At 45.4% G+C, this 13,468-nt stretch overlaps 1 protein-coding gene across 10 annotated transcripts in view; it reads left to right on the forward strand.

Annotated features, from left to right (window-relative positions):
- The window catches only part of TEAD1 (TEA domain transcription factor 1), a 269,130-nt gene that overhangs the window by 220,535 nt on the left and 35,127 nt on the right, over positions 1 to 13,468 (forward strand). For all 10 annotated transcript variants that reach the window (XM_025459518.3, XM_025459522.3, XM_049099154.1 and 7 more), the window contains one exon: positions 8,732 to 8,905. In XM_025459518.3, the coding sequence (XP_025315303.1) occupies positions 8,732 to 8,905 (174 nt within the window). The remainder of the gene's footprint in view (positions 1 to 8,731; positions 8,906 to 13,468) is intronic.

Raw genomic sequence — 13,468 nt, forward strand, 5'->3', positions numbered from 1 at the left:
CTTTCAAAGGCCTAAATTCACAGATCAACGAAAATTCCTTTGTTAAATCACAAAACCTGGTTTTAGTTTGGAAAATGTGACCAGCGCGGCTCTAAGGAAATACAAAATCGATGAGGCCTGTGGCAAAATGAAGGGCAGGTGGTTTGTATGGGGACTAGATTGGAGAAAAAAAAGAAGATCAGAAGCAGGGTGAAAACTCCACGGAGTGCCAAGAGAATCCTTGCCTGTGTTGTGACAGGGTGGAGAAGGACGAGGTCTCTCTGGAGAAGCTTCCAGGCCCTGCGGTGGCCACTGAGGCCGCACTGCCTCTCAGAAAGGGGGTCGTGTAGTCACGGGAAACATCTGTTTGTCCAGAGCTGGTTTCTGGCCCTTCAGAAAAGAGGCTCCTGCTGCTGCCCCCGTGCATGGCTGATGGGGGGGGGGGGGGTTCCCGTTAACAGTGGCCCTGCGTGCCAGCACCTGTGCAGCACCCTGTGGCCCGACAGACTGTCGCGTTTGCTCTTCCCTTTGACCTTCACTGTGACCCCCGGAGAAGAGCAGGCCTGGTGTCATCCCTGGGTTCAGACGAGGAAGCCAAGACCCAGAGAGCTTAAGCAACTTGCCCCAGGCTCCCCAGCTCGGAATCAGCAAAGCCTGGCTTCTAATCCGCGTGTTGTTCGCGAGCGCACCACGTGCTTGGAATAACGGTCAGAAAGCGCAAACCTTCCCGGTTCTCAGAGAAGGGCTGCAGCTGCTCTGACGGCTGGCCGTGCCCAGTGTTTATGCTGCCCCCAGGTTTTTCTGGTAGGACACAGTGATGCCGGGTTTTGGGGGTGGGGGGGATGGCTCACTGGTGTGCTGCCGCCCCCCCTCCGCTTTGTCCCGTCTGGCGGCCGAGCTGTCCTAGCTGCCCCAGCTGCACCCTCTCACAGTGGTGGGTGGTTTACTCCTGTGTCTGAGCTGCTCTGGGCACGCACCCTCTTTTTTTCATTGCCATTGGGGGATGAGGCAATTGAAAGCATCTGGAAATGTGGGTTTTATGGACGTTTCACAGAGGCCCAGCCAGGCTCCATCTGCTTTCCTTGGCAGGTCAGCACCCCACCCGCCTGCCTTCCCCGTTTGCTGCCCCACGAGGCGGTCCGTGGGCCCTTCCAGCTGCACCTCCGTGCGGGAAGACACACTTCTTCCTGAGAACACAGCAGCCCCTCTGTGAAGATGGCCGGGGCGAGGTGGTGCATGGCGGTGTGAGATCCGGCCAGGAAGGACTCACTTGCTCCTTATTCTTTGCTTTCAGTGCTGTTTGTTTCTGAGAAGAGCGCAGGGGAGGGGGTGAAGCAGTGCCCAGGTGCCAACCAGCCAGATCGGGGCTGGTGCCTCGGAGCAGTTAGCTGAGGAGAGGCCCTACTGAGATGCCAGCCCAGCCAGGCCCTCCCCGCACGCGCCCCCTACCCCTACCCGGCTCCCCCCAAGCACTGAATGTGCAGGTCACTCTCCTTGGCTTGGCCCCACAGCCCCTCCCTGTCCCTGCAGGGCCGGGGGTTATCACAGGCTGCCCAGGCTGCCCTGGGGGTGTCTGGACGGAGCCCAGGCAAGGAGAGGGGCAGGAAGCAAATGTAGGTGATTTGTCCCTGTTCTGTTCCAACTTGTACATTAACATCCCTTGACATGAGTTATGAGTCTTGGTTTCTTTAAATTCCTAAGTGGATTATAATTTTTCTCTTGGTATTATATGACAGCAGTCATTTTTCAAGGTTTTACTGCGTTCTTCAAATACTTGGAATGTTTGAACCAAGTCTGGGAGAAGACCGCCATCTTCATGCCAGACAGTGTAGTGCAGCTCTGGGCGTGTGAGGAAGGAGCGCCACTGCCGCCCATTTGTCGGGTGTCTCTGTCCTTTTGCACAAAAAAGCGAGCTGCCTCACCAGGGATCTCTGGAATAGAGTCTATTAGCAATGCTCTCAAAAAAGGGAAGAGAAAGAAAATAACCCCAGTGGCCGCTTTGGGGAGTTGTGGCGTTCCGGTTTGCTTCATCTTGATGATGGGCCCTTTCAAGGACAGGCTTTGCACGCTTCAGAGAGGGGTCACTGACCGTGTCTGAGGGAAATTCAGGGGCCAGATCGTTCCAGGCTCCGGGTGCACATCACCCCCACCTCAGCCACCCTACATTACAGTAGCTAAAGGCAGTTTGGGAGCTAGTGGGAATCACCCTGTGCGTCTCAAATGTTCCTCTCTTAATTTCTGCTCTAAAGTTTGGTACTTCCATTTCGTTGCTGTCAGAGGAACAATCTTAATTTCACATTATCATGACTGAAGTAAAGAAACATCATGATTATTTGGGGCAATAGTAGCAGTAATAATAACAAATTATGTGCAAGCACAGCATATAATGTTTCCATAAACATAAAATAATATTTTCCACACATTATCTCATTTAATCCTTGTGACACTCCTTCGAGATAGGTTCTGTGGTTGCTCCTGCAGTATGGATGTAGAAGCTACCCCAGAGGGCTGGACTTGCCCATTTTAACTGACCCCACTAGGAAGTGGCACCTGCGTCAGGATTCACATGTGGACCCTAGCTGACTCTGGAGTTTGAGTGCTCCTCACCCCTCTGTCCAGACTCCCCAAGCAGAAGAGAGGGGACAGGAGGTGGGAAGAGAGGGGAAAGAAGCCGACCTTAGAACAGATTTGGGAGAGGAAGAAAAGTCCTTTGTTAATCCCTCAGGGTAGCTAAATAACCTGTTGCAAGTAACTTTGTGGAGTTTTTAGGATTGCATTCACCTTTGTCCCTGGTTGCAACTGCTGTGAAGAATAACTGAAGGGATTATAGCGATGAAAAGAGAAAATGAGCATTTTCCCCAAGTCAAAAGAGAAATCTGTGTATTAAGCTTGTGTCAGGTGCCTGCTGAGCTGCAGGACAAGTCTTGATCCAGGTAGGATTTTGCTGGTGCATCAGTGGTGTTTTTGGTAAACCCTGCAGGCAGACAAGAGTCCCAGCTTTTGCTCAGTCATCCTGAGTGTTCAAGCCATAGGAAGGCTCTGTGATCTGACCAAGTTCCTTTCGAGTCCAGGGAACTTGTGACCACCTAGAATAAACATCCTGAAGCACAGCTCTTAATATTTTTGTTTCCCTTTATAGTTCTTTCTTTTGCTCAAAAACCTCCAAGATGTTCCAAGATAGTTTTTGGTTGGCTATTTATTTAATTCAATAAAGTCATAACGTGTATTTTGTATTTAAGCCAAATTGAACCAGAGTCATCATAGCCTATAAAGAAAAGCTGTCTCCCCACCTCCCAGTCCCACTCCTTGAGGACAGCTACTCATAGCCTTTCAGCCATTTCTTTGTATATTTTCTCCATATTTCGAAATAACATGTTCATACCTTACACTTCATTACTTTCAGACAATTTCTGTTGACTTTTTACTATGGAAAACCAGGACTTAGCTCTCTAAATACATTGTTCTCTTCCCTCCTTATCCCAGTGTTGGTTATGTCAAAATTTTTGGTTTAACACTCAGCGTTTGTATTACAGGCCTATAAATTTCACATGCAGCATGGTTAATGTGTGACATATTAGAATCATTTTTGTAACACTGTTTTTCCTAGGATTCCTCACTGTCTTTTTTTTTTTTTAATCCAGCTTTTGCATACCTAAACAAATTCATCCCCAGCATTCCTAAAAGAGTTCTCGAACTCTTCTCCAGAGGGTCAGATTAGTCAGGGAACCTTCCAGGTCCGTTGTCCCTTTGGTGACACTTCTCCCGCTCTTCATCCACCCCGGACTGGCTGTTGTCCGGGTCAGCTGCCCAGCTACTGGGTCGGTGCATTCTTTCCTCCCTCTTCTGAATGATGGCCCCATCTCCTTTTTGCAATTTATTCCCTCATTTTGTGAAAACGTCCTCCTCTGTCATGAGAATAGTTGCAAGAAGGGTTAATTTTCTGAAACATTACAAATTTGAGTGTATCCTACTCTTAGATGTGATGGGTAATTTGGTGCTCATCATGGTTTCCACTTGCGAAACTTTATGCACATTTTCAAGTGAGCTCCAAGTGTATTTTCAAGTGAGCTCCAAGTGTGTTCTCCTTGCCACTGAATAACACTGTATGTTTAGTGCTGGAGAATACAGCCATTCGTATAAAAAGAGCCGATGAATGCTGATTTAAGTCAGTGATGTACAGGAGAGGGGATGTTGACTGTCTTGATTCGCAGTCTTCTCTACGGGAATCCTTGAGAACCTGTATTTACATAGGCAAAGAGGATTCTCAACTTAGAGGCAATAACTCCATACAGTCAACTCTGTAGGTTCTATGAAGAGAGGGATTTTGTACTCTTAGCTCACACATTCCCTGTGCCTACCATAGAATGTGTCCTAGGAAAGCTGGTTCTACTGAAATCCATAAAAGAAATAAGCAGAGTGAATACTCTTTTTTTGTTGTCATTGATATGTTAATGATCAGTCTATCTCCTGAGTGCCTAAGGAGACTTTTTTTTTTTTTTTTTAAATAATTGGACAAACCAACATTAACCTCTATTTTGGACATTAAGAAAATTTAGTCTTGGGCTTTAGTATACATAACTTCTTGACATTCACCCTGTTTCTGCTTATATATTACCCCCAATACTTGGGATTTTAGTTGTTGATGTTGTTTTTGCACATATTTGTTTCCTGCTCTTTAAAATAGAATTACCCTTTGGTTTTGGGGAAACCACCACTGCTGAAAAGAAAATGGGATTTATTTGGGAAGGAGAGAGGGAACTAAGGTATTCATGCTGGCCTTCTTCCCTTATAAGGAGAACTGGCTGGATGGAAAGTAGTGAGAGCCTTACCAAGTGGTTTTTTAGAGCTTTGATTTCATCAAAACTTGAACCCAAACATCTCAGGTAGGTTTCTGCTTTTTCAGTCTTCTGCTTTTGGGGGCAGAGGGATTCCTGACCTACCCAGGTTGAATTAAGGGGAGAGGAAGGGCGGTTTGTCTCACGGCTGTGGTCTCCAGGATACCTTCTTTAGTCCTTTGTATTCTTAGAAACAAAGTCACCTCTTGGCAGCAATAAAGCCACCCAGATGCCAACAGTTAGGGTTTAGTTTCACGTCACCAGCCTTGGAGAGGCAGTGCCCGGTTTCCTTTGGCAAAGACAGCCTGCCCTTCTCAGTTCATTTAAGCCACTCGGGCACAAAGGTAACTTCCTCAAAATAGAAGCCTTTGAAGAGTCTGTCTGCTGCATCTGCGAATCATTATTTTATCCTGAATTCTAATTTAACTTCTTAGACTTTTTGAAAACACTAGTTAGCTTTTTTTATTCCTTCTTCTCTTTTCTGAAATCAACTTTCAGAAAAAGTAGATCTGAGTTGAGAAGGGTCTAGGCATTTTCTTCTGGGAGACGGTGTGGTTGATGTTTGCGCCAAATGCATGGCCTGTGGCATTGACAGGCCCAAGTTTTATTCTTAACTCCAGGACTATTCCCGGAAGTGTGACCTCAGGCAAGTCTGTTCATCTGGGAACTTCCATTTCCCCACATGTAATGATTTTAATAAAATGTCCCTACAGTGTCATTGTGAGGCCAGGATTACCTGAGGTCACATGTATAGAAAGCACATTGCACAGAGCAGACCTAGCTCTTTCCTTCCTTCAGGCACAAGAGAGGCCCACACCCTGAGTAGCTTGTTATGAGTGGGCCAGAATCAAGGATTTGAACAGTCACATGGCTTCACAAGTTGTTCCTAGCTCTTGGCTTACTTGTGTTTATTTTTTCTTTGCTAGGCAGGAGGGGTAGCTGAAGCAGGAAAGTTCTTTTCTTCTCCCCCAGGATCTAGTAATCTCCCATAATAATAAACCGCAACAATAGTCATCTTAGCAGCTGCGATTTATCCAACACTTCTTATATGCTGGGCCCTATGCCGAGTGCCCTCTGTGCATTATTTCCTTTAATCTTCAGTCCCGTGTGTATTACCTATATTGTATCCCCTTACGCATATGAGCAAAACTGAGATTTCAGGTTCTTATCTGGCTCCAGAGTTTTGGTGCTTTGTGCTCAGCACCTTGATTTTCAGCCATATCTTTATGGCCCCCCTTAAAGTATGCTAAATTTTACCCTCCATTTGCCTTTCTGTCCTGTTGACATGTAGAGGTCCTGAGTTCCAGGAGTAGAGTGCAGGGGCCTTTGGAAGTCAGGAGCAAAAAAAAAAAAAGACTGCAAGTCTCAGCTTCTTAACCTCTGTCCTAGCTCTGCCTGCCAATGGGCGGCTGCCCAGGAGGAGGAGCCAAGAGCATGGCACTCAAGGAAGAGACTCCGCTTCTGGCCACAGGTGTCCCCAGAGCTCTGCCTGTGTTGCATCCTTGCCCATAAACTCACTGCCTGCAGGTGGCACACGGACGTGACAGAACAGTGCCTCCCACACAGAGCTAGGTGGGGCTGGGAGCTGGTTGCCAGCAGAGGTTGTTGATAAGGGTTAGATGGACAGATGTGCAGAAGGCCAGTCATCTGGATAATAAAGAAGAGTGCCTTTTGCCCTCAGCTCTGAGAATGCTGGGTAAGTGGACACTAAGCGGAGAAGCTAGACAGGAAGCGCACACGACTCGTTCACCTTTCCCGCTCTGCCTTTACACCAGCATCACTGTCCCCAATTCTGCATGTGTTATTTTTTCTGCCTTCTACCTACTAATGAGAATGGAAGCTCGTTAGCGGGAGTGTCTCAGACATTTCCGTGGGCTTTTGTTGGCTTATAATTGGAAAGATGGTATGACAACATTTGGGAATGTTTACAAAAAGGTCAAAGACATTCCATTATACCCCATAGTCTCAGCTCCTCAACCTGGCAATGGCTTTGACTTTATTTTAAAAATTATCTTCCGTTACAGGTACATCTGTCCCTGCAGAGTGGTTTCCAGCCCTCTGGCTCACCTGAAAGGCAGAGCTTGTTGGGTTCACCTTTTTCATTTCACCTGATACCTTTTAGAGATTTTGAAGCTTTGGTAAAAATATCACTCTGATGTTGGACAAAAAGAGGGGCTTAGCCCTCTCCCAGAAGATGCTAGGCCCTGGCCACAGCCCTCAGGGGTCCATCATCATGCAGGACTGATATCGGAAGGGGTGTCGAGCTTCCTGCCCTTTGGTCCTGTAGCCAGAGCCAATGCCTGCATAGCAAGTCATGGATTTAAACCAGCATTTCTTCAGGAAACATTTATGGGGTTTCATGACCATGTGAGTTTAGGAAACTTCAAGTTATACCAAGTTAAAAAATGTTTTTTAATTATGCTAATACCCACTGTGAATCTCAAAGGAGGGGGTTTTATAAAACAACAATAATAGCTGGCATTTATCATTTACTATTCATTGAATCTGTGAACTCTAGTAACCTCCTTATATGCAATTTCTCATTTAAACCTCGTAGCACTCGTAGGAAGCAGAGGTTAGCACTTTCCTCATTTTACAGACCGGGGAGGAACTCACCCAATGTCTTAGCTCATTTTCAGTGGGCACAGTATTTTGTGCTCGAGCAGGCAGAGTCCAGACCCCGTACTCTTACCCAGGATACAGTACTCTTCTAGTAAGCACTTCGACCAAGCCTTCTTTTTGGGGAGGATTTCTCATTTTAATGGAGTCAGTACTCTGAATGACTGTAGCTGGAGAAAAATATCCATTTAAAATTGAAAAGTAAATAGGGACTGCCAGGGGAGTAGGGACATGGAATTTCTTGTATGAGCCCTGATGGGTTCTAATCTCCCTGCAACACCAGCACCCCCAGATGTCTCTGTGTCCTATTAGGCTGATGTTACAGTCTTCTCAGCCCAGGAGGCAGGCATGGAGGTCCTGGGGTAGAAAGTGTAGGCCATTTCTCAAACCTGGCTCATACTGGAATTCATTTAATGCTCATTAAAAATTACTGATGCCTGACCTCATTTTCTGGGATTCCACGTTAGTCTGGATGGCCCCAGGCATTGGTGATTTTTAAATGTTCCTTGAGAACCATTGGTTTGGATAACTCCTTTGTGGTCCAGTTACCATGTTTTATACCAAAGCAAGAGAAAAAAGGGTCTCTTTCATAAGTTTAAATGACTTAACAGGATTTTGATTGGTTGACTGGTTGGTTTGTGAATGAGTGACCTGTGTTCTCTGATGACTGGCCCCATATAACCTCGTACCACAAATCCTCTCTATGAGCTGTACTCCCGACCCTAACTTTGCAGTGACAACCATGTACTGACCAGCCCCTATGCAGAAGCTTTGGACTGGTTACCAAGGGAACTGGTGAGAAAGAGGCTCAGCACTCTGACTCGTATTGGAGGAAGTTGGTGGGTACCATTGCCCAGAGCACTACATCTGTGCTGTTGCTAGCGGAGCTGGAGCAAGAAGTACATTCTGAGTGACGGTGTTAGTTGACCAAACACCTACTCCTCATTGGGCTTAACTATAACTCTTGGGCTCCAAAGGGTGTTGCTGTCATTTTCAGTTGAGTCAGGTGACACTTGGTGATAGAACAGTTTCTTGGTTTGGTAGTCGGGTAACTTCAGCTTTTACTACTGTCTACAAAAACGCTTTTTTAGGGAAAATAGATGCCCTTAAACTGATGGTTTTAACCCTGAGCTATAATGGCTTTCCTTACCGTCTCCGTCTTTTCAAAGGCACAGACCCTAGGCCATTCAAGGCATGATTCCGGGATTTTGGGACTACTGCTCTTCCAGTTCAAGATAAATGTGCCCCAGGTTGACCAAAGGGTTTGTAATGGGAATGTTTCTGTTGGTTTCTTACAGTACAACAAACACCTCTTCGTGCACATTGGGCATGCCAACCATTCTTACAGTGACCCATTGCTCGAATCAGTGGACATTCGTCAGATTTATGACAAATTTCCTGAAAAGAAAGGTGGCTTAAAGGAACTGTTTGGAAAAGGCCCTCAAAATGCCTTCTTCCTCGTAAAATTCTGGGTGAGTAAGACATGGCTGTGGTGGTGGTGGGTTTCTTCTGCACGGTTGCATCCTGTTGGTGGGTGCGGAGCAGCACAGCTGGGCGTCACACCAGCCTGCCCTTGGGGGGCTGTGCTCGCCCTGGCCTTGAGTTGTCCCTGGGCACAGGTGCCACCAAGCAGCGTTTGGTGTCCCTGCCAAAGAACAAGAGAGACGGGAGGCCACTGTGGGCTTCGGGGCCCATGCGTGCCAGGCCGGAGACCTCACAGGTGACTGGAGTTATGCTGGAAAACACGGGGGCCCTGGACCTTCTTTCTGTTCTTGCTCCATTGAGCGAGGCGATCTATGAAATTCCACTGGAGCACGGGACCTGAGGCAGAACAGGGCTGGGATGAATGAAGATCAAATTTCCTGCTTCAGGATTTTAAAAGTGGCAGAGAGAATGCAAGACGGCTTTGCCCAAGGTGCTGCCTCCTTTGTGCTTTAAAACCACAAGGCCCGGTTCCCCCTGGTGCTGGGGCTTGCTGCTGTCCCACGGCCTTGGAGGGGAGCTTGGCTTCTGTTCTTTCTACACTAGTCAGGCCCAGGCCTGGGGACTGCTAACAGGTCTCAGGCATGCGGAGGACATGTGCCTAGTGGGGGTGAGGACACCAAGGCAGCAGGACACCAGATGACCTGTTAGCAATGAGTGTTTATACGTCCTCTTCAGTCTCTAGAAAATCTCCTCCAATATTTGCACTCCTTAGTGTGGCACTGGAGGCCCAAAGTGAGCTGGTTCCAGGGTGCTTTCCTTCCGTCTGCCCTGTGCCTGGCTGCTCTGTGTCTGATGGACTCTGTACCTTCTCTGCCCTCCTGCAGGGACACTTCCCTAAGATGGTGGCTCCTTTATGACAGCACCTTCCTCCCTTGGAGCAGGCAGATCATTGATTTTCCTCTTACTCCCAGCACATTTTGTTAATCAGATCCCATGCTGAGTCATAATTACTTGGGTGTGTGTCCCACGCCCCCTCTAGACCCGGACTGGCCCCGGGGCACCTTACTCCTAATAGTGGCTCCCATTTACTGAATACCTGCTGGGGGCTGTGCTAATAATGCTTTCTGGCACTTCCTCCAGTCCTCACAGTGTGAAGTGGAATTTGCCTCCTGTCCAGCTAAGAAAACAGACTCGGAGATGACAAAGGACAGGCTACTTGTAGGGTGGGGACCCTGGGCCTCTTATTAGATGAGTTTGGCTGTAGCGCCTCCGCTCTTTTTTCCTGACTGCTTCACACCCTGTGAACCCTATCCCATGGAGGAGAGAGGGGGTGTCTTTCCGTCCATCTGTTCACTGAGGATTCTCCAATACTGAGCAAACACCTTCACGAAACAGCCCAACAAATGGGGACATAAGTGGATAAATTAAGGAAAATGTTTTAAATTTCTTGGAGAATTTACATAGTAAATTTAGTTTGTTTAGTTTCTTGTGTCCTTACAGGATAACTAGATTTCATTTTTCATGATTCTGTATTGAATTAGGATTGTGAAAATAGCCTTCTACTTATATTAATGTTCTTGGGACAGGTAATATACATGGATAACCTGAACAAGCAAGAAGACCTTTCTAAATTGGGGGCTGCCACTAGTGATTAGAATGGTGGTTGGAGGTCAGTTATTATGTGGTAACACAGCAGGTTTCAAGGTATGGCCTGCGGACTCCCAGGGAGTTCATCGATATCCTTTCAATGGGCTGAGAAGGCCAGAGCTATTTGCACTGTGACACTGAGCGTGTGAATACTGCTGATAGGCACACTGATAGTTCAGAAGCAGTAGGGTAAAACGCTGAAGCTTTGGCTTCATCCAGCTGGTCTGCACACACAGTTTTTAAAAAGAGAACTGGTTACACCAAGAAGGTCTTCTATAAATTTTATTACATCTTGAACCTAGAATACACATTGCAAATGAATACACTGAGCCTGCCTGCCTGCCACTTCAAGGAAAACAACTGACAGTATTTATTTATTTATTTTTTTTTTTTTTTAAAGAATTTTATTTATTTATTCATGAAAGACACAGAGAGAGAGAGAGAGAGAGAGGCAGAGACACAGTAGGACACAGGCAGAGGGAGAAGCAGGCTCCATGCAGGGAGTCCGATGTGGGACTCGATCCCAGGTCTCCAGGATCACACCCCAGGCTTCAGGCTGCACTAAACTGCTGCGCCACCGGGGCTGCCCAAACTGACAGTGTTTATTACCAAAGGAAAAATTCCAGCTTTCTAGTAAAAATAAGAGCTTTGGAAAACTTGTATCCACCTCCATGAACTTGATAGCTTCCCAGTACTTTTTTTTTTTTTTCCCTAAAGATTTTATGTATTTATTCATGAGAGAAACAGAGAGAGGCAGAGACACAGGGAACTCGATGCAGGACTCGATACAGGGACCCTGGGATCACAACCTGAGCCAAAGGCAGAAGCTCAACCCCTGAGCCACCCAGGTGCCCCAACAGCTTCCCAGTACTTAACAGATTTTTCTGGTGAGACCCACAGCCATATTAACAAAAGTGATATATTTTTTTGATATTGTATGAGATAAACCAGTGGATTTTCATGGATTAGAGTATGAAAAGTTCATTGATAACGGTTTCAGATTCCACACTGCAGCTAATTTTTAAGAAACTGTCACTTGTTAAATTTTGGTATAGTATTACAGAAAAATGACCACAATTATCTGAAAAGCCTGTTAAAATACTCTTCCCTTTTCTAGTTCCAGATTTGTGTTAGGCTGGATTTCTTTTTTTCTTTCTTCTTTCTTTCTTTTTTCTTTCTTTTTTTTTTTTTTTTTTTGTATACTTGAACCAAAACAGCACATCATGGCAAACAATGTAGAAGCATGCTTGAGAATCTAGGTATTTTCCATGAAGGCACACATTAAATGTATTTCCAAAGTGTAAAACAGTACTACCCTTTCAATTTTTCTTTCGTTTTTGAAAATATAGGTATGTCTAATTAAAAAAGAAAAAGATATAATGAGTTTATTTTTTTAAGCAGATAATAAATATGTTTTAAATGTTCTCACTTTAAATTTCCACTACAGAAAGTGTAGCTAGATGTAACTTACAGAAACAAAAGCTCTTTGAGGACCTCAATCAATTTTAAGAGCAGAAAGGGGTCCTGAGATCAAAAAGTTTGAGAGCCACTATTGTGAAGGATATAAAAAGAGGCCGTTCTACTCAGGTTAATTATAATTAATCAGTAATTATAGGATATGATGAAAAGAAGCCATTTTCAGCACTTTCAAATGAAACGGTATTGGTTTTTAATGATAATAAGATTTCTTATAATTAGCATATTATTTGGATATAAAGCAGAAAAGAAAGTCCTTAGAAAGCTGTTCTTGTTTTTGCTTCCCAAATTTTCCATTTCGTTTGGGATAATTTTAATCAACGCTTTCAGTGATGGTGCCTTTTGGTCATAGATCCCCAAGTAGTGAGGTCTAGATGTGTGGTCTAGAGTGTGGTCACTAGTGTGAAATGTCCAAATTTAGAAATAACCGCCCTGAGATTACATATAAACTTATTAACATTTGCAAGATTAAAATAGAGCACTTCTATGAATGTGGTAGACGACTTTCCTCCCTCAGTATAATTGTGAGCAGTACTTAACCTTTCTAAAGACATTCAGTTGCAACAACGTTAAATGAAGAAAGGCCATTCGAATTACATTTACAATTTGCTGCAACTTAAAATCTCATTGGCTTCCTCTACTACCTTAGTGAGAATAAATTATATTTAAAACACCTATCTTGGGTATCAGGTGTTTCCAGCAGGTGTTTCTTAAGTAGGTTTAAAACTCCCTTTGAAATATTTTTTGTTATCAGCAGGTAACAAAATCAGAATTCTTGTTTCTGTGTGAATTCCATAAATTTCAACAGAGATCCTACACCCATTCTTTATTCTTCCCTCGTTTTCCTCGGTCTCAAAGTGCCTTGAAGTCTCTGGGTTGTCTTCCTTTGCTCATATGATTGTTCCTGAAACTGTTTTCAGAACATCAGCCACTTCAGCCTGGCTCAGCCAGGCCAGACAAGGTCAGGCGGTTGCCGTGGAGGAAGTACTGAGTGCTACCCCCAGCACCTGCACTTCGAGGTCAGCGGCATGGTGGCGCACCAAGTAGTGGTCAGTGCACTGTTCTCAGGGTGGAAGACTGGCCCCCGGGGCCTCGGGCCCCGACACATAAATGAGTGGCAGAGGCGAGGATGCCAGTGTGGGTGCCCCATCCATGTTCCAGCATGCCACTACTTAGCTCCTTTCTATTTCCTAGGACGAGCCTGTCCTATGGACAATACCACGTTTTGCTTATCCATTCACTAATTGATCGAGTTGGGGATTGTTTCCACTTGAGGCTTTTGATCAATTAATTCTGCTATCAAGTCTTTGTGTACAAGTCTTTGTGTGGACATACGGTTTCATTTTGCAGCATCTTTTCTTGGCATTTTTCCATATGTGTGGAATGTCTGGGTCCCACGGTGGCTCCATGTTTGATTTAAGAAACTGCCATGCTGTTTTCTTTTCTTTTTAAGATTTTATTTATTTATTAATGAGAGAGAGAGAGAG

This window comes from Canis lupus, chromosome 21 (genome assembly GCF_003254725.2).
Source record: "Canis lupus dingo isolate Sandy chromosome 21, ASM325472v2, whole genome shotgun sequence".
NCBI classification, from domain to species: domain Eukaryota; kingdom Metazoa; phylum Chordata; class Mammalia; order Carnivora; family Canidae; genus Canis; species Canis lupus.